Genomic DNA, 21,644 nt, shown 5'->3' on the forward strand with positions numbered 1-21,644 from the left:
ATTTTAGGGGTTAAGGTTAGTTCTTAATTGTTAGGGTTAGGGCTAGTTCTTAAATTTTAGGGTTAGGGTTTAGTTCTGAACATTTTAGGGGTTAGGGTTAGTTTTTTATTTTAAGGGTTAGGGTTAGTTCCTAATGGTTAGGGTTAGGGTTAGTTCTTATATTTTAGGGTTAGGGGTTAGTTCTAAACATTTTAGGGGTTAGGGTTAGTTTTTTATTTTAGGGGTTAGGGTTAGTTCTTAATTGTTAGGGTTAGGGCTAGTTCTTATATTTTAGGGTTAGGGTTTAGTTTTGAACATTTTAGGGGTTAGGGTTAGTTTTTTATTTTAAGGGTTAGGGTTAGTTCTTATTTTTTACGGTTAGGCTTGGGTTTTTTATTGTAGGGGTTAGTTTTTGAGTTTTATTTGGTTTAGGGTTCATTGATTATTATAGTTTGATACGCGACATAAATATTATCCATAAGTAAGCCTTAATAAACTGAATATCATACATTACGCCATGAATGCCAAATTACAAATATACAACAAAGCCTTAATAAACAAAGACATGCATATCATTCATTTTGGTGTCCGTGATGTCGTGAGGATGTGCCACATGGTCGATCCCATCTTCGTGCTTGGCGATCAGGATTTCTTCTGCCCCGATGCCTCCCCGCTTCTTCTTCGTCAGCCTCCGCAGAAAATGCGTGTCGCAAATCAACACCGAATAAGTCACCCGTATTAGGTATTTGTCCCGGTACATTCCATTGTGTTCCTAACGGGGCATTAGGTGTTGGAATTGGGCCATGATATTGCTGTGAAGGGGTCATTGTGGGCCATGAAAAATGAGCTTGTGTTTCCGCAACACCACCGAACGATTGCTGGCTTGCAGAAGTATCAGTGTGATGACCCTGAAAAGGATACTGATACATCTGTGTCGGATACTCAGCAAATGTTTGTGGCGTGTAATACATTCCATGGCCACGCTCCACCATTTGTTGGGAATATTCTTCCGCTTCAACAGTGTCCCTTCTTCTGTCTATCCCCTGAGTTTCAATACTTGACTGAAACATGTGAAACTGTTGTGCAGGAAATTGACGCTCTGATGCGGGACCATGTGACACTGGCTCAGTGACTCTCTCTTGCTCTTCGGATAAAATTGTAATTTTTTCCACATAAGGCACGAGATCATCAAATGTGCATGTATTCCTCCCTTGAGGAGACACCATGTATTGTAATGCCTCCGCAACTTCACCCTGCATTTATAAGGGTAAGAAAATTAATGGCCATCATTAAATAAAACTTCAAGTTAAAATTTGAAAAAAATTAAAAAATACCAATGTAGCCGTCTTTGCATTTGCTGGGTCAACAAACATCTTTGTCTTTCGCCTATACCAGACCATGTAGTCCGAGTTAAAACTCAATAGGCCTTCTTGTCGGGGATAAGCATCGACCCTAAATGCATGGCGATTATTCCATTGATCAATCATTGGGGCGAACAATTGCCCCCAATTTTCGTCATGTTTCCCTTTCAATGTTATGCCATGAATGTTTAAGGGTTGTGAAGGAGACTCTGGAATTGGTTGTTGCATCCCAAATTGTCTCAATACTTTGTCCGGTTGGTGCCACTCAATAACTTGGAAACAAATTAGTGGCACCACCGCGTACCACACGAGACTTCCGACTAAACAAACGGGAGGCAACAGTGATATTACGGTTGATGGGTACGGCTCCCACACAAACTGCATATAACAACATAGTTATGAACATTTTAGTAAAATAACACATATAATTTTTTATTTTACAAATAGAATAACATGTTCTTACCTCATGACGTTTCATAATATCTACCTTGCGATGAAAAACTCTCACATCATCATTGCCGATATGTTGGTTTCCACGTCGCAGCCACCTACAAAGATTAAAATTTAATATATGCTAAAACCATTATTCTATTGAAATGAAAGACGCTGCTAAAAATGACTAACCTATGCCCCAGTGGTGTATTTTCTACTTGGGAAGGAGTCCTCTTTGGAGCCAAGGTTGGACATCGTTCCCATGCCCACATTTGTAGTAAGATGCACATACCTCCGATTGATTTAGTTTTATAATCGGTGGCATTGCACATCTCTCTGTATAGAAAACCAAGTACGGCAGCTCCCCATGCATATCTGCCACATTCTTCAAAGTCACGTAAAAATTGAAGGTATCTTAGCGAAACTTTGTTACTGCTTTTATCAACGAACAAGACACCTCCAATGAATCTCAATATCCATGCACGGGCAAACCTTCGTACTTGTTCTTCGTCGTCGTCATTATTTATTTGGGCAAAATGGTGAGCCAGCCAACTTAATTTAACCACACTACCTCTAATTTCATCTTCTTGTGGTCTGACTCCCAATAATTCCTCACATAAATCAGCCCAATCAAGATTTGTTGGACCGATTAATGGTAAACCATCCACACTTATACCTAATAATACAGAGACGTCTTGGAGAGTAATAGTACATTCTCCGCATCTCATGTGAAAGGTATGTGTTTCCGGCCTCCATCTTTCTATCAGAGCACTAATTAATGAGACATTTATTTTTAAGTACCCCATCTTGATAATCCAGGCGAAACCAGATTGTAGAAGAAAAGGAAAAATTTGCTCAGGAATTTGTTCTTCCCCTTGATACGTGGGGACAGCTCGTCTGATATGTAATTTCATATCTTCTTCCCCATTCCAAACATGTTCTGAAACATGTTTAGGTTGCATCCATAATACATCAGCATCGATGGGGCCAAACTTAATGTTAACATGTGATGAAGATGATGATGAAGATGCCATTGCTACTACAAAAAAAAAATATAATACATTATTTGTAGATAATATAAATTAAATTAAACTGCACACATTTATAAAAACATTATTAAATATATAACAATAAATTTGAAAAAAATCAAACTGGCTAATTTTTAATATATTCTATACATAAATTAAAATACATGTGAACAAAACTTTAAATATATAATTTTTTTTCTACAATTAACAAAAAAATAATTGAATAAAATATGGACTAACAAATTATTTATAATACAAACAAATATTGAAATGCAAAAAATTATTTAAAAATATATATACAAAAATTATAGTAATGTACAATCTATCATATATTTAATAACATAAATTTCATAAAACAATTAATATTAACCTACAAACTAAAACTAACACTAATCATATATATATATAACTAAAAACTAAAAATTATTAACTCAAACAATATTAACTTATTAATTCATTTATTTAAAACTATACTATCTATATATAACATACAAAAATATATAACACACAAAAATATAACACTAATAAAGTAAATTTACGCATCTCTAATATTATAATTATTTATTTACGTGTAACATGCTTAATATTATAAAAACTAAAAATATATGTCTACCTAAAATTTACAAATATGTACGCTAATATTAATTTATACCTAATATTTCTACCTTATCTAATATTATGTGTGTGCCTAATATTTCTAAGGCTAATATTAAGTGTGTCGGAACGTTTGACTGTGACTTACTAAAGTATCATATATATACTACAAACTAACCTTCAAATATATACTACAAACTAATAACAACATACTTATTTTTATACAAACCTAGACTCGATCTGAAATTATGGTTTTTACAATGTGTGCTTGTCTGATCCATTTATTTTATTAATATAAGCACTTTTAATAAATAAATTTAAACAAATAAACTTGTAATAGTTGTGTTTAAAATAAATAAAGAAATTTTAAAAAAATATTAGTGATAAATACAAACTCCATGCATTCACCACTAAAATATCAAAGAAATATTTTCTAACTTTACTAATATTTCCATCATAAAAACCAGCCAACCATATCATTTGGTAATAGATCATTAATGAAATTAGACAATGCAATTCAAATTGTCATTTGTCAATCATGTTTTACATGGTCAAATATATACTACAAACTAATAACAGCATACTACAAACTAATAACAACATATTATTTTTATACAAACTAACCTTCAAATATATACTACAAATCTAAAAATATATACTACAAACTAAATAATATTTTTATACTAACTAACCTAACCTAACCTACTCTTCAACTATCCGTTACTACATAAAAATTAATAACAGCATACTTATTAATTTATTAATAATAATAACTAACCTAACCCTATAATACCTATTAATCTTAATTAACCTAAACTTACAATACCTATCTAGCTAACCTATTATTTTAAAAATATTAACAAACAGAATATATAAATCATAAAATATAAATATATAAATGTTATTTAAAAAAATCACTTACCAGACAATTAGGAATTATGAACTATGGAAGAAAAAAACTCAGCAAAAGCAAAGCACAACAGCACGAAGAACACTCTAAGAAATTTAAGAACGGAGAAAAGCAAAGGTAAGGAAAGCAAAGATAAGGTAGAAGAAAAGAAGTGTGAATCCAAAGTTTACATTCAGGTTATTTTATAGAAGAAAAGCGTATACAATGGTCAAATCCTACTCTGCATCCCTAAACAATGCTGCTGCATCCCTAAACAATGGAGAGCAGAAGCCTGCAAGCCTGAAAAGCCGAACTTCACGTGAATGGCTGTCTCGCCAGCACCGTGGGCGAGTCCCACGTGACCGTACCAGCTGGGTGTGTCGCCAGAGGGGCTAGCGGTACCAGCTGGGTGTGTCGCCGTTCCCATTGGCGACACCCTCCTCTCTCCATCCTACGTGGCCTATATCGCCACTGGTAGTGACAATACACCCCTCTCTCCAGCTTTGCCGCCACTAGCAATGGCGGGTTCAGCCATGCCGCCAGTGGCAATGGCGGTTTCCTCCGCAAAACAAACCCCCTCCGTTATTTCTTTTGGAACAGACCCCATCCCGTAAATAGTTTGTAAAATGAGTCCCCTTACGTAAATTTGCCCCCTAAAAACTAGCTTTTGCAAAGTACAATATAGAATATGTTAAATTTTTTACACTTCTGGAAGATAATTCCAAAATATTAAAATTTAAACGCTTCCAAAATGTACTTTCTAACTGAAATGTGTTAAAATTTTAACCCGGCCATTTGGAAAAGGGAATTTCCAGAAGAAGATTTTTGAAAAAATAATATAAAAAAGGAGGTACGTTAGTAAAATTGGAAGTTGTAAATAACAAATGCCCTTAAAATATAACGATACAATTCAAAATGATGTCTGAACAAAAGTGATACTTGTATAATTGAAAAAAAGAAACAAAAGAAAACAAATTGTATAAATTATAAAAACGAGAGAGAAAAGAGAGAAATTTAAAATGTTACAAATGATGAGATAAAAAGAGATAGACAAAAAAAATGTTATTGTATAAATTGTTATATAAATTATTATACTTTACAGTAAATAGTTTGTATATAAAAAGATTTAATTGCAACTTTCGGGATGTTTTTTATGCCTGTTAATCTTATTAATTAAAAGTTCATCATATTGTGTAGAAAACAAAGACACACATATATGATCTACATATAATTTGAAAAACTTTATAGTTTTAGATATGCAAAAGGGAATAGTTGACAAGATAGATTAACAATGGATAGTAATTATATATTTTTTATTAGTTATAAAGTTACTTGTGTGTAAACTAATTAAATACGTATTTGATTTGACATATATTAAAAGAGTCTATAATTAAAATACATTTTAAAGACTTTTCTTTGAAAAAGTTAAAACAATGAAATTTATGCTGATTAATATTTAAACATATTAAGTTTTATACACTTATCCAATGAAATCATTGGATATATCTCACGTACCCGTGGTCAATAGTTTTTTTTTTTATAATTAATTGCATGTTCAATCTTTTAGAGTAAAGATAATATATACGTATCACGACAATATATCCGTATTTAATTTAGTTACAGCTAACTTCGAACCTGAAGTTCAAGTAAACACAAATCAAACAATACATACGTGTAAGTATAAATATATGTTCATGCAGATTGACATCGTAGATTAGAACAGCAAAGGACCACAGGACCTTAATTATATCATTTATTTGAAAAAGTCCCCATTTGCTTAAATGTTCGTAGGTTTGACCCTTGAGTTTGAAACATGGATCATAGTTTTAGTTTGTTTAACGTAATATTAATACTAAAGTTAATTTTATAAAATAATTATTTTATTTATTTATTTATAAAAAAATAGTACCTGTAAAACAACCTAAAATAACATTTATTTTAAAACAGAACAAAATAATAAAAGAGAATCATGGATAAAGAAACATGGAGCAACGACTTTGACTGATGAGGCGGAAACTTATTACAGTGTAGTTTACTTGGTGTACGTGGAGAAAGAAAAAATTGACAAATCTTATGCGAGTGCCATATATGGGTGACACGTAGTACTACCAATAATATAATTTTTTTAGGTCTATAAAAAACACTAAACCTGTGAGGCTTGATGTCTTTGGGATAGGATAGTAAGGATTTTTTTTTTGGAATCATATAACTGGTTGAAAGCGTGATTTTTCAACAAATCAAACTGGTTATAATTCGAACTGAGGTAAACCCATTGGTTAAGTATAATTCTCCAAATATTTTCATTTTTTATTCACAAATTCAGACGCTAAATTTCCCTTAAAAAATATTAAGTTTTGTACCACTTAAATTAATAGAAGTTCTTATAAAACCTCTAACATGAAGCTAAATAAAGTTGTGCTACACTTTCTTAATTAATGCTGACGCCATCTTCTTTCTTGGCAAAACAACTTAGAATAAGAAAAGTTAATTCATTTCATGGTCATAAAACATGCTATGTAAGGCTCAACAAAACTTTATAATCTTAGTTAATTCTATTTAGCACTTATTAATTTGATTGTAAACATATAACAACTAGTATTTAAAACAATTTCGTATCAAGACAAGTAAAGTAATTAACTAAGCTATGTACTTATTTTTAATTATTATCGTCACCTTCGTGGTTTCGGCTATTGTTGAGTTACAGCACAAGGTGGGATGAGCCTGAGCTCATGAATTAATTATATGCGTCCTATTGACCAAGTTTTGGTGAATGTGATTTGAAAACTGATAAATTATGTGACAATTATTGATTGAAACAGAACTATTGACTCGGTAGGTAGCAGTGAATTTACTTCCAATGGATGGAGCATATTATTCAAACACAGAAAGCCGGTTTCAAACCACATGCTCCAATTTCAAAAAAATAAAGAAAAACCGAAACCATTTATGTCCAACTTTGAATTTTGAACAATAGTGAGATAGTGATGACGATTGAATTGACAACAGCAGCAACTGTAAAATATATATACGTTTATTTCAGGAGTAAGTTATTTTATATCTCTCCATTTTTTGATTTTTTTTTATCATGTTTTATATGCATTATTATTACTCTGACTCCCATCAAGATAAATTAGACCCTCTTCCCTGTTCTTGTCTATATAAGATATTTTAAGAAATGAATAGTAAAATCCGAAGAAAGAATAAAAAAAGAGATTTCATTATATTTCTAACCATAGTTCAGGAGTAAATTTGTAAAGTTATTCTTTATCTTAGTCATCTATTTTAATTAAATCCAATGGTTCAGAATAATTCATTGATACTTTCTTGCTTTCCCTTGTTTTTTTTTACAGTCGTACATCATTTCCTCTGGAAGTTGATGAGCCACCCACACTACTGCAGCAATTGCGACTTCGAAGAGATGTTTTATGTGTTCATGGTCACTTTAGAATGTGAACCCAGTTTTTGTCCTTTTGGAAATGGTGTACGACTGTAAAAAAAAGAAAAACAAGGGCAAGCCAGAAAGACATCCTCACGTGACTCAGCTTAATGAAGTATCCTGAACCATTGGATTTAAACAAAATTAAGATGAAAAATAACTTTATAAAGTTACCAGAGGGACAAATTTAAAACTGCGCCTAACCCGTGCAATTAAAACTGGTGATATACTTGTGCACAATAGCAAAGTCACACTAACAAATCCTCTCATCCTCATATATAATTTCGAGGAAAATATAATCAAAATTCCGTTAAGATAGGTAACTTACGTACTTTTGGATCAATATGGGGATTGAAAACGTTAAACGAACCAGTAATCCATTGAGCTAGTTTTTAAGAGCACTATCCAATTTAAGAACATTATCCAATAGTTTTATTGTGGTCGCAATTAATAATGTACATGTAAATCATTCTCTAAGCCTTTAGGGTGGCACTAGCTAATTGGAGTCTCACACCTCAAAGTGAAAAGATGCTGGTTTCGGCTTTGGAAAGGTGACGTGTTAACATGAAGGGAAGGACACAAATGTGAAAAAAGAATGGATGGTGTTAGTTATGGTAGAGGAAACATATTTTATTTTATTTGTAGGAATTAAACACAAATATAAGAAAATTTATAATAATTTACACACTTATTAAATTAACTGAGTTAGATCCCTTGGTTTAAGATCATTTGAGGTAGTTGTTAGTTTTAATTTCAAAAAATTAAAAAATAACAATTAATTTTTAGTTTATTTTCAAATATTTTGAAAACCAACTTTTAAAATTGAGTTTTAGTTCTTTATTTTCTAATTTGTAGTTTCTAGATAAACTCATTTTAAAAAAATTCAAAAATAAATTCTTATTAAAATTAGTTTAAGGGTGTGTTTTTGTAATGATAATGATGATAGTATCACTGATGACAATAACAGCAATGTCAGAAGTGTTAGTGATGGTGATAGTTTTTGTGTTGATAGCAAAGTTAATGGTGGTGGTGTCAATGGTGGTGGTGATGACAACCCTGACGATAAAGGTGATGGTGTCATGCCAGCGGTGATGTTGGTACCGATGACAATGGTGATAGTGATAATAGTGATAATGATGATGGTGACGGTGATTGTGCAATACTGATGATAGCGTCAATGTCGATGACAATGATAGTGATAACACGAAGAGTATTCTTTAAAACTAAAAACTAAATTTACAAATATTTTTTTTTCTTCATTTTGAAAATGAAGGTAAAAAAATGTTTTAAAATTGACTTGACAATTATTTCAACTTCTTTTTTGTCTAATTAATATGTTTTGTTTCCAAATATTGTATTTGAAAATCAAAAACCAAAACTAACAATCACTCCAAATGAATTTTAAAAAATTGTAATTTTGAATTTTATACTTTCAAGATTTCGCAATTAAATCCTCTTGTACTATTAGAGTTAAAATTTATATTACATTATTAGTGATGACCTTTTTTTTTACTTATTATTATACATGATTTACTTTCTCTTCCTTCTCTTTTATTTTTCTCTCAAATTCTCTCTTTCCTCCACCTTACATCCTAAACATGGAGTATACATTTAGTATTTTCCTAACTTATCAAAAAATAATTTGACATAGTCATCCAATCATAAATAACTTATTAAAAGTCATATAAATAGTTATTTGTTATTGAATTTGCATGATGCAAAAGATGCTTCTCAACTTATTTAGGGCAACAAACTATTAAAAAGCTCTTTTTCTAAAAATAAAAAAACATACCCAAGAACTCAATAAGGAGAAGAGCATAAAATTAAAGAAAGGTTAAGAGAAAGAATGGTACAAAATGTGAGAGATAAAATTGATTTTTGTTGAAGACAAATAGATCTAGTAGAGAAAGTAAAGGCTATGAGAGATAAGAGTTATCTACAATGACCAAGTCAAAACTAGAAATATAATATATTAAATATTTCATTTAAAGATAAAATATACGGATTTAAAATAATTAATAACAATTAATTAATGAGATTTAACCTTTTGAAATATCTAAAAAATAACACAATAAACCCGATGTATTTTGAAAGATTAGACAACATGTTTTAAGAAATTGAATGAATTTCATGGGCTCTCATCTTAAATGTAATATGTTAGATTTAATGTATTGGGCCATATAAACCAGACTTAGAATGAAAAGACATGATATACAATGTGATCGGTGTAGTAAACTATATGAACTAAAGACACATGTTGAGTATATTAGAAGTCTATGATAGAGAATTATCCAAGGAGGAAGAGTTTGGCTTAGGTGAGCTCAACATGGATGAACTAATCACTTGAATAAGGAGTAGAAGATTTCAAGAAGAGTTAGGCCAGAGACTAAATTCTCTTATGGAAGAAAGATGAGAAGAAGCGAAACTCTTTTATTTTAGTCAACTTTGAGAATAAGATTTATTTTTGTTTTTAATTATATTTTTGGCCTATTTTTGGACTTGTAATGGGCTGCTACCTTTCTTATTGTTATTTTTAAGTCTTTTAATTATTAGATTAGTTATTTGTCCTTGTGTCTAATTTAAGATCATTACTAGGAGTTATAAATAGACTCCTAAAAACACTTTGTTGGCAGTTTTTATGAAATTTCATATTAGACACAATTAAAAGAGTGTCTCTCTTGGTTCTTGTGTGAAACCTTAGGTTCTTATCAAAGAATTTTATTCTTTGTGATGAATCATCCTCAACTTTTCAATCTCCCAAGATTGTGGCATTGTTTTTTCCATCTCCTTCTCTAATTCTGTTTTTTCCTTCTATTTTTCCCAATTTCATAGAGACCCAAATTGGTTCCCTAGTTTGCTGAAGCTAAAGATTTGGATCTGCAAATCAAGGTTCCATAAATTGGTATCAGAGCTTTGGTTCTTGAAATTAGGTGTTATCTTTCCTTTGTGTTTTCTGTTTCATATGTGTTTCCTCCTTTGTTTGTTGTGTCAATTTTTTTGTTTAACTCTATATTATTATTTTATCTTCCTTTGTCTTATTTATTTGAGTCTATCTTTCTTTTCTGAACTATATCTAGTATCAATATCTTTTTATCTTCTTTCTTTTCTTATAAATATAGCATTAAAATTTGTGCAAAAAAAGGAAAAAAAGAAGTTAAAAAATGAAAGAAATCCAGTTTTCAGATTTGGAGGCAAAATTCTGTTATAGTCTATATTTGGATTTTCCCAATCACATATTTGCATTCAAATTTGAATTGTGTGCCAAAAAAAAAGTGCATAAATAAGAAAAACCAAAGAAGCAAAAAAAAAAAAACAAAAAAATGAAAAAAAAAAAACAAAATCTGTATTCAGAGTCTTTCTTGTTTTTACATACTTCTATTTAAAAAAAAATATGTCATGTTGGTTATTTACATCTAGTATAGTTTAATTCTTGGACAATTTTTTTCTTCATGTTGGAGTCTTTTAGTTTGTCTTGCTTGACATTCCTTTTGAGTATTCCTTTCATTATTTTTGTTTGTCTTTAAAATTCCTTAGTTTTGTCTTAGAGTATTTCTTTTCTTGGCTTCTTGAGTTGAGTTTTGATTTGTGACATATTTCTCATTGAGTACTTCTTGATTTTGAGCCTTGAAAGAGTGATACACGAGTGAACTTAAGTGAAACACTAAGTTGAGTGGTGAGGTCCTATTCTATTTTTTACTTGTGCACTAACTTTTCTTGTAGGTATGACTTCTACAAGTAGAGATGATACTCCACCATCTCCAAAAATCACAAGGCTCATGGCAGAGATGATTAAACTTGGTGATCAAATGAGAAGAATGAGTTATGACAATGAAGAAAGGATGGAGAGAATGAGAAAAGAGAAAGAGGAGAGTTTGGGAAGAATACACAAGAGTAGTGAAGCTTTAAGTGTGAGGATTGAAAATATAGAGTGAAGAAAATAGGTAAGATCACCTAATTCTTCTCATGGAGAAGATGAGGGGTACGAAGAGGATGAGGGAGGATAGAGGAATGAAAGGTATAGTGAGAGAAGAAATCATAGAAGATATGGAGGTAGACAAAGAGAGGAAGAGATTGAGGGAGTGAAGGTGGAGATCCCTACTTTTAAAGGGACTTGTGATCCGGAAGTGTATCTTGAGTGGGAGATGAAGGTTGAGCAAGTCGTTGCTTGCTACAACTACAATGAAGAGAAAAAGATCAAATTGGTCTTCCTGGAGTTTGAGGGATATGCCTTAGTGTGGTGGAATCAAGTGAGGAGTGATATTGAGAGGATGAAAAGGACATTGATTAATACTTGGCAAGACATGAAAAGAATTTTTGAGAGAGAGATTTATGTCATCTTATTATCAGAGAGACCTTCACAACAAGCTCCAAAGACTAATTCAAGGAAATATGAGTGTGGATGAGTATTACAAAGAGATGGATATTTCCTTGATTAGGGCTCAAATTGAGGAGTGTTAAGAGGCCACCATGGCAAGGTTTTTGCATGGTCTCAATAGGGAGATCCAAGATATTATAGAGTTGCACCACTATGCCTCTTTGGAGGATCTCATTCATCAAGCTATCAAGGTGGAACAACAATTAAAGAGGAAGCAAACATACAAGAAGTCCCCCTATGGCTCTTCAACTTGGAAAGATAAGGAGACATTCAAGAAGAAGGGAGGATCTTCATTCAAATCTCATGAAAAAGGTGTTTCCCTTGGTAAAAATAATTATAACCCTACTCCCACTTCATCAAAGGAAAGTTCTATTAAATGTTTTAAGTGTTTGAGAAAGGGTCATATTGCGTCCCAATGTCCTAACAAAAGGACTATGGTTGTGATGGGTAATGGGGATATCACTAGTGCATCTTCTTCTAGCTCTTTTAATTCTTTTAGTGAGAGTGAAAGTGAATGTGATGTACAACCCTTGAAAGGTGATCTTTTGATGGTTAGTAGGTTAATGGGGAGTGTGTGTAAGTATAAAGATGAAACTCAAAGGGAGAATATTTTTCATACTGGGTGCATGGTCATGAGGAAAATATGTTCTTTGATTATTGATGAGAGTAGTTGCATTAATGTAGCTAGCCAAAGATTGATTGAAAAATTTGCTTTGAAAACTTTCCCTCACCCTAGGCCTTACAAACTACAATAGTTGAGTGAGAATGGGGATCTAGTTGTAGATAGACAAGTTTTGATATACTTCTCCATTGAAAAATATGTTGATGAGATATTGTTTGATGTAGTCCCTATGGAGACTAACCATCTCTTACTTGGAAGGCCTTGGCAGTGTGACAGGGATGTTGTCCACAATGGTGTTACAAAAAAATTTTCATTTGTACATAAAGGGAAAAAGGTTACCCTTAAACCTTTGTCTCCAAGTGAGGTTTGTGAGAATCAAATAAAAATGAGAGTGAAAAGAGAACAAGAGAGAAAAGAAGAGAAAAACAAAATTGCTGAAAAGAGAGAGAAACATGAAAAGAGAGAAAAGAAAGAAAAGAATGGAGATAAAAAAAGAGTGAAACTGAAGAGAAAAAAAAGATGAAAATCAAGAGAGAAAATTACAGAGCTTGTTCATGAGAGAAAAAGAGGTGAAAAGGATGATGCTAGCTAGGCAACCTATGTATTTACTAATGTTTCATGATTATTGTTTGTCTTCTATTACTAGTTCTTTGCCTATAGGTGTGAAAGAATTATTGAATGAGTTTGGGGATGTTTTTCCCTAAGACACCCCTCATGGGTTACCTCCTTTGAGAGGGATAGAACACCAAATTGATCTCATGCCGGGAGTTTCCGTACCAAATTGGCCAGCATATAGAAGCAATCCACAAGAAACAAAACAAAGCCAAAGACAAGTGGTGAACTTGATGGAAAAAGGATGGGTTAGAGAAAGTTTGAGTCCATGTGCTATGTCCATCGTTTTGGTAAATCAAACTCTATCTAAACTTCTAAGGTGCTTGGTAGGTAAGAATTTGAAAGCTTGGAAGCAATGCCTACCCCATGCTGAATTTTCTTATAATAGGGTAGTAAACTCTACTACTTATTCTCTTTTTGAGGTAGTTTACGGTTTCAATCCATTATCTCCTCTTGATTTGTTACCTTTGCCTAACACTTCTGCTATGATGAATAAGGATGGGCTTTCTAAAGCCAACTTTGTTAAGAGTTTGCATGAGAAGGTGAAAGCACAAATTGAGAAAAAGGTTGAACAATATGCTAGATATGCAATAAGGGCAAAAAGAAAATGGTTATCAAATCGAGTGATTGGGTTTGGATTCACTTGTGGAAGAATAGGTTTACTTCCAAAAGGAAATCTAAACTTCAAAAAAAAAAGGAAGATGGTCTTTTTTAAGTTTTAAAGCGCATAAACTATAATGCATATAAAATTGCTTTACCACTTGACTATGGTGTGAGCAACACTTTTAATGTTACTGACTTGACTCTTTATGATGTAGATCCCCTTGACATCAATTCGAGGGTGAATTCTTCCCAAGAAGGAGGGTATGATAAAGGACTATCCAAGGAGGAAGAGTTTGATTTAGGTAGACTCAACATGAATGGACCAATCACTTGTGCAAAGAGTAAGAGATTTCAAGAAGAGCTTAGCGAGAGACTAAATTCTCTCATGGAGGAAAGATGAGAAGAAGCTAAGCTCATTTATTTTAGCCAACTTTGAGAATAAGATTTATTTTTGTTTTTAATTATATTTTTTGGCCTATTTTTGGACTTGTAATGGGCTACTACCTTTCTTATTGTTATTTTTAAGTCTTTCAATTATTAGATTAGTTATTCGGTCTTGTTCCCAATTTAGGATTATTACTAGGAGTTATAAATAGACTCTTTAAAACACTTTGTTGGAAGTTTTTATGAAATTTCATATTAGACACAATTAAGAGAGTGTCTCTCTTGGTTCTTGTGTGAAACCTTAGGTTCTTATAAAATAATTCTATTCTTTGTGGCGAATCATCCTCAACTTATCAATCTCCCAAGATTGTGGCGTTGTTATTTCCATCTCCTTCTCTAATTCTATTTTTTCCAATTTCATAGAGCCCCAAATTGGTTCCCGAGTTTTCTGAAGCTAAAAATTCGATCCACAAATCAGGGTTCCATCAGTCTACCAATCATGCTACACCTTGATAGATCTTTTAATTATTATTGTTGTGTGATAGGTCATGCACATGTCCAATATTCATGATTCTCTAAATATTTGTTCACAATCTCATACAAAGCAACCTTACTTAACACTCATATAGATAACATCAAGTTCTTGTTGCAAATCATATACTACCCATAAGGGATATGAAGATTATGAAATGTTTTATAAGCTTAACATCTTGTTAATGCAACATCCAACACTTTCTCACATCATAGGAAAAGACAAAGATTAATTAATTTTAGTGCTAGCAAAGTTAAGAGATAACTTGTTCTTACTTATATGACCTTTCTTTATAACATCTCCAATCATAAAGGTTGTGTTACCATCAATTGTCAATTTTAGTTGGTGGCTTAATAAAATCGTATTCCTCTCTTGATACTTCGTATATTAGTCTCTTTTTTAGGGATTTAATAGTCTGAGAATTAGTCGAAATCATTTTTTTTAGTATTTCACATGATTAGTAAATTTCTATCTTTAATCAATTATACTTTACCACATTATTTCTCAAATTTACATGTTTTAAAGCATGTTTGTGTTAGCAACACAAAATCAAAATACAAAGAAATAGATCAATAACATACACACAAAGACAAAGATTTAATGAAGTTCGATAATGTGTCTACATCCTCAGGAATCAAGCGATTATGTTTCTATCATTAATTAGAAATAGGGTTACACATAGTATTTGTAAACAACAATACATATAACAATACCACCCTTGAACCATACTATGGGATGCTTCACCCCCCCTCCCAACAATCCTAACCCACTTTGTCATAACCCAACAGGGGGGGGGGGATGCTGATAAAATGATTAGTTCAAGAGGGGGTGAATTTAACCTCCGCTTAAAATTTTTGAAAATCCACTTAATCTTTAGTGACAAAGAGTTTTTCTTGATCAATTGAATACTTATGTTGATTTAGTGTAGTCAATTAAAACCAATACTAAAGAACTAATGATTTAGCAATGTTAAAGATACAATGAAATTAATACAATATAAAGACATCATTAAATTTTAGAGTTACATCCAACTCTCAATCTAACAAGATTGAATTCCATTAAAGATTTCAGAATTTAATATAAACACACAGGGCATACATAATGAAATTTTACATTACACTTTTTTCTCGAACCCTACAATAAGAATCCTAATACCCTTCTTATGAAATATTGTAACAAGAACAACCCTTGAAAAACCTTATCTCAAGATCCATGAAATTCTTACAAATCAAAAGATTAAGGAACATATTCCCCTGAATGTGAAGAACACAACTATATATAGATTGCTTTGCCCATGTAGAAACTAATCCATGGTTATCAACAACAAAGGGGGTAAACAAGTTATGCGAAGATGTTTTTCTTATATCTTGAAGAAGTTCAAAACCCTCAAAGACAATTATACTTCCGAAATTTTGCTTACGGAAGTTATGAGAGAATGAGAGCCTAATTGGCTTTAATATTTTTCAAAAACTAACTGAAATAATTGATTATAATGAAGTAATCAATTAAAATGTCTGAGTTGTTCTAGACAAGTTTAAGAGCATTTTAATTGATTAGACTAAGCTGGTAATCGATTAAAATAATAACTCATGGTTTTCTCAAGAATAACAAAGTAATAGATTTAAGCGACTAAAACAACATTTGTTCTTGTACAAAGCACGGCTTGTTCTTGGTTTAATTGATTGTGTCCTCTTGTAATCAATTAATTATAACAGAATTGTAATTTTCAACTAAAAAGCTATAAATAAGACTTGGTGTAATGGGTTACCCAATCTTTATTCGATTAACCCGGCTCTGTTTCTTAAAAATAGTTCAGAACATGCTTAATTGATTTTAAGCTCTTGAAAATAGTTTATTAGGAGATTAAGCTCATGGATGTTTCATTTTTTAAACAAAGGTAAAAGTATGCAAAAATTTGTGAATCTTTTCCTCGGTTATGAGATTCACGGGATACAATTAAAGTTTTCAAGGTTTAAGTGATTAATCTTTTGCAAATATTTAAAATTTGACATAAAAGACAAAAAATGAACCATGTATGTAGCAAATAAAAGTGAATAAAAGATTGTTGAATAAACAAATTCGTCAAATGTACAATGTACTCATCCCTGAACAGGAGGACGCTGTAAGTACTAAAACACGAAAAAACGCAGTCCTAAATTGGAATTTCACACAGCCACGAGCGGTGAAAATCCAAAAGGAGATAACGGCGACAACGGCGGAATGTTGAAAATATCCTTGACGTCACTGTCCCAGAACCCGGTCCACATAGACGGCGTTAACGGCATCCCCCTAAAACAACTCACATCATGCTCCGTTATTTTCTCCTTCTTCACCACCGCCTTTACATCCTCCACCACCACCTCCTCCTCCTCGCGGCGGCGCTTCCTCTCGACGTCGACGGCGGCGACGGAGACGGTCTCCGCCGCGGTGTTAACTTCGAGGGGGAAGTTGAGGATGGCCTTGGAGCCGCGGAGCCTGAAGGCGGCTCGGTCGTAGGCCTTGGCGGCTTCGATGGCGGTGTCGAAGGTTCCGAGCCAAACCCTAGACCCGCGCTTGTTCGGGTCGCGGATCTCGGCGGCGAACTTGCCCCACGGCCGCTGACGGACACCTCTGTAGTGCTTCTTCTCAGGCTGGTTCTCCGGCGCCGCCACCTCAGGGTTTCCGAATTGGATCCACTCGGTCTTCTTCGGAACAGCGATTAGCAGCGACGGTTTCCGATTAAATTGAGGCTTCTTCTCAGCTGAAATTAGGGTTTTCGGGGTTTCGAGGTCGATTACTTGGGGTTTGGAATCGAATTCGAAGAGAGGAAATTCAATTTCGGGTTCGAGGAGGTCAGTGAAGTAGTGGTTAAGAGAAATAGAAGAAGATTCGGAATTGGAAGATTCAGAGGGGCTAGGGTTTGTTTGGTCAAATTTGTTTTGGGGAGTGGCCAGTGGAGAGAGTTCACCCAAAAGATGCAACTTGATGCGTTTCAACGCTGAAACTTCAGCAGCGTTAGCCATCACTTAAGTTAGAAGCGCTTTTAGCTTGTTGTCTTAAGAAGAAGGTAAAGTGTTTGAAGAGTATTGTGTTGTGTATCTAAGTTGAGTGGAAAGGCATATATATAGTGGGGAGAAAGGTAAATTTTTTAACGTCTAGGCGACTTTCAACCCTCGTGCTACGATGGAACCACGAAACATCGTGTTGCCTCAGCAATTATTTATTCTTTATCCTCAATGCCTTCAGCTTTTATTTTCTTGCTCCACATCAACTGCATCCCCTTTTTATACTACTATTTTCATCATGTTTGTCTTTTCTACTGTCTTTACTTTAAAAAGGTGCTTTTCCTTTGAATTTTTCATCTGCTTTTTTTTTTTCAACTATCTATTTGTCAAGTGTTTCTTTATACCTTATGTAGATGGTTAATTTCTCAAACTTGAAATTAGAAATAATATAATTTAAGTAACTTGAATCTCTCTAACTTAGTAATGATTTTTGTTCACTGATATTTCTAATAAGATGTACTTTAGTTTTTTTTAATGTAATACTAGTATTATTTTTTTCATTTATTTAATAATATTAATTTTATAAAATTATTTATTTATTAGTTTTTGTAGAGTAACTTAGAATAACATTTACTTTAAAATAGGGGGAGTATTAATTATTTGATTTGACTTTTTTTTAAAGTATTACTTGATTTAATTTTGATCCATATGAAAGAATTTTATACTCTCCAGTACTTTTAATATAAAATAAGTTTTCATGTATTACAAAGGACCGGAGGTAATAATATTTAAAGAAGAATATATTTATTTTCTAAGGATTGACTGTAACATTTTCTGCATTGCAAATTTTATGGATAATTAAGTCTTGTTGACTTTGTTCTCAGACAGTTGAGGAGGTAAAGAAAGTGAAACATGACATGAGTTGAGGATTTGGTCACTTGGTTGAGCTATGAACTATGGCTGTAACGTGCAAGCAAAGTCTTAGTTTCAATGATTTTGTTGTTATATATGTGTATATTATCATGTATGTATAATAAAAACAAACCTTTTAATAAATTAAAATTAACTTATATAAACTATTATTTTCTGGAAAACTAAATGATTTAAAAGTCACGATATGATGTGATTTTCGTCCAAGTTAATTTAAACGCAGAGAATCCGAAACGAAGAGATAAAGATAAAAGATTAAAAAACTAGAATATAATGGTGATAGTAATACTATAACTTTTATGTTATTTTCGCCCTTAAGAACGGGGATGGCTCATAATTTTAGTTTGAAGAAATAGTTGTAAATCGTTTATCTTGTTGAATGGAACAAAATAAAATGTTAAATTATTATAGTATTATTTGTATATATATATCTTTATGAAATAAAAAAGCTTTTATTTTATGATTAATTTGGAAAGTAAATAATAAATTAAAATACAAAAAATAAATATTACACAAAACGAAATCAAATAAAATTTATCGAAATTTTTCTATATAACTTTATTATAAATTGAATAAATAAATAATAACAATACATTTTTATTTTTCATTCTAATCTCATCTCTGAAACACAGCCTTTTAGACCCAGCCAAATAGGCGCGTAAACTTCAAAAGTCTTCACTCTTCAACTATGTTGCGTCTTCAATGCAGGATTCTAGAAAAGAAAAAAAAATATACATTGTCTTAACAAGCACTTCAATATAAAACCGAATATTGCGGTGACAATATGATCTAGATTCTAGAACAAAATTATTATTTTATTGGTGAGTATGAAAAAGTTATTTACGAAACTATTAATGCTTTTTTTTTAATTTGTAAAATATTAATGCTTTAACTCAAACAGTAACGTCCCTCAGTATATTCAGCACTGCCCCCGTGTCTAGCTACCACCATGAATTTCTTGATTTTGACTTCGTCTTCTATTTTCATTCAATTATCTGCTCTTCTGTCAGCCGGCTGCATTATCATTTCTAACCTTTAAAACCTTCTTTTTTAAGAAAAGTATCAATTGCATTTTTTTTATGCTACTTTAGGTGAAGCTTTAGTTTGAAATCGTTTTGTATTGCTGGTGTTGTTTCAATTCACAATTTAATTAGGGTGTGTTTGCACTTTGCACCCATCGTAAACAGACGTTCACCCACGAAAAGGATATTCTTACTATTCTCTTTTTTCACTAGGAAAGTGTGAACATCCGATTTCTCATACAATCCAAACAACATTTAGTCTTCATGTCAAATTGATGCTTGCAAGGCAACTAATTGTCAACATGTAATGACCACTTGTTTGTTGATGTGTTGTGTTATGGCGAATTATAACAAAATAGAGAGGCACGGTCTTTTGCGTGCAGAAGACTTAGGTATTAAATTGCATGGGTCTTTTGCATCCTATTTTTCTGTCTCTTTGATACATATATAAATGAATCTTAATGACATAGAAAAAACATGCATTAACATATATATATATATATACACTTGTCCGGGAGTGTAATAACAGGTCATAATCATAGATGTTTCAATTAAAATTATGATATAAAATAAATAGACATGCATAAAAAACCAGGTTAGGTTAATTATGTGGTCCTCAAGGAAGATCATGGGTGGATCATACGAATTGTGCTGTACTACTTTAAGGATAGAAGCCTTTTTGTTTTGGCATTCTTGGACCGAGCTCCTATCCTTAATAATGCCGAACTTGTTTATAGAGCACTTTACCAATTAATTTATTTTAATTTTAAATAAATGAAAGGTGATGAGGAAGTAGTCAATGTTTATAGGTTTATAAGTCTTCATAATTTGTTTGTCTTCGGGCCTGTAACTGTAAGCCTGTTTCAACCACTCCATTCTTTATTATTTGTTAGTAAGGGACCGTCAGACGGTGAGAGCATTCCGGTCTGGCTCATGTGTTTTTGAAAATCTATAGACACGGTAAGAGAGCAGTTATAATCAGAAAATTAGCTTCATAACATAATGAATATCGTTTTTGTCTTCATACATAATTCATAAAACGTCTTGTCATGGTTGATCCAACGCGTCACGTAAAATCTTGGGGATAGTAAATGTTTTCCCATGAAAAGGGGTTGACAATTCACTATTAAAAAAGACGATTTTTTACAACTTCAATTTTAAGACAATTATGTGAAATTGTCTTAAAATATGATATACTTGACAATTTTGTAATTAAAAAAATAAAAATTAATTTTTATGATATATAGAATCGTCTTACAATGTGTTTTCTTGTAATGTTGTAATTACATAAAATGAAATTAATAACGACGGTTTTTGTCTAAAATTATCTTTATCTTCATCCTCAAATAATCTCATACCCCCTCCAACGTCTACTCTCCCTTGAGCTCACCCACCCTCCAACACCTACCCTACGTGATCCATTTTCCCCCATCTTTGGTGCACTCCATCACTTTGGTTGTCTACTCACTCCATTTGTAATTCACTGTTTGTTGATAGTGTGTCTCCCTCGTGTTGTGCCTCTATTTGTCGTTTGTGGTCATTGTCATTCAGGTAAGCACTAGTGTCATGGTATTTTTGTAAAGGGTAACATCAAAACTTGTAAAATTAAAATTTAGAACATGATTAAAAAGGTTTATTAATCCTAATAGTAGGCTCTAGAGTTCTTTGTGGTGTCAGGAGATTTGTGGAGCTCTACCATCCTAGACGTGCCCAGGTCTATAAGACTTAAAGTGCATCATACTTTTGTGTTTTGGGATTGCTTTTGTGCACCATAGTTGTTGGAATTAAATTCTTTGCCTTATTGAGGTATGTTCTCCCTTCTGTTGTTTTTCCCTCGTTTTCTTGCCAATCTCAAGGAATT

The 21,644-nt window shown here is 32.4% G+C and overlaps 2 protein-coding genes across 2 annotated transcripts; both read right to left on the reverse strand.

The window, feature by feature from the left end:
• Positions 1 to 551: 551 nt before the first annotated feature.
• Positions 552 to 4,710, reverse strand: LOC114413834. The gene is made up of 6 exons (XM_028378358.1): positions 4,524 to 4,710; positions 1,965 to 2,448; positions 1,804 to 1,888; positions 1,645 to 1,718; positions 1,314 to 1,431; positions 552 to 1,232 (listed from the first exon to the last, which is right to left on the reverse strand). Exons 1-6 carry the CDS (start codon positions 4,708 to 4,710, stop codon positions 552 to 554), a joined length of 1,629 nt encoding a protein of 542 aa, XP_028234159.1.
• A 12,173-nt stretch (positions 4,711 to 16,883) lies between these two features.
• LOC114412202 (ethylene-responsive transcription factor 5-like) lies at positions 16,884 to 17,938 on the reverse strand. Its single transcript, XM_028376014.1, has one exon. The coding sequence runs from the start codon at positions 17,847 to 17,849 to the stop codon at positions 17,013 to 17,015; it is 837 nt and encodes a 278-aa protein (XP_028231815.1). The 5' UTR covers positions 17,850 to 17,938; the 3' UTR covers positions 16,884 to 17,012.
• Positions 17,939 to 21,644: the final 3,706 nt, after the last annotated feature.

Source organism: Glycine soja, chromosome 5 (genome assembly GCF_004193775.1).
Source record: "Glycine soja cultivar W05 chromosome 5, ASM419377v2, whole genome shotgun sequence".
Lineage (NCBI taxonomy): Eukaryota > Viridiplantae > Streptophyta > Magnoliopsida > Fabales > Fabaceae > Glycine > Glycine soja.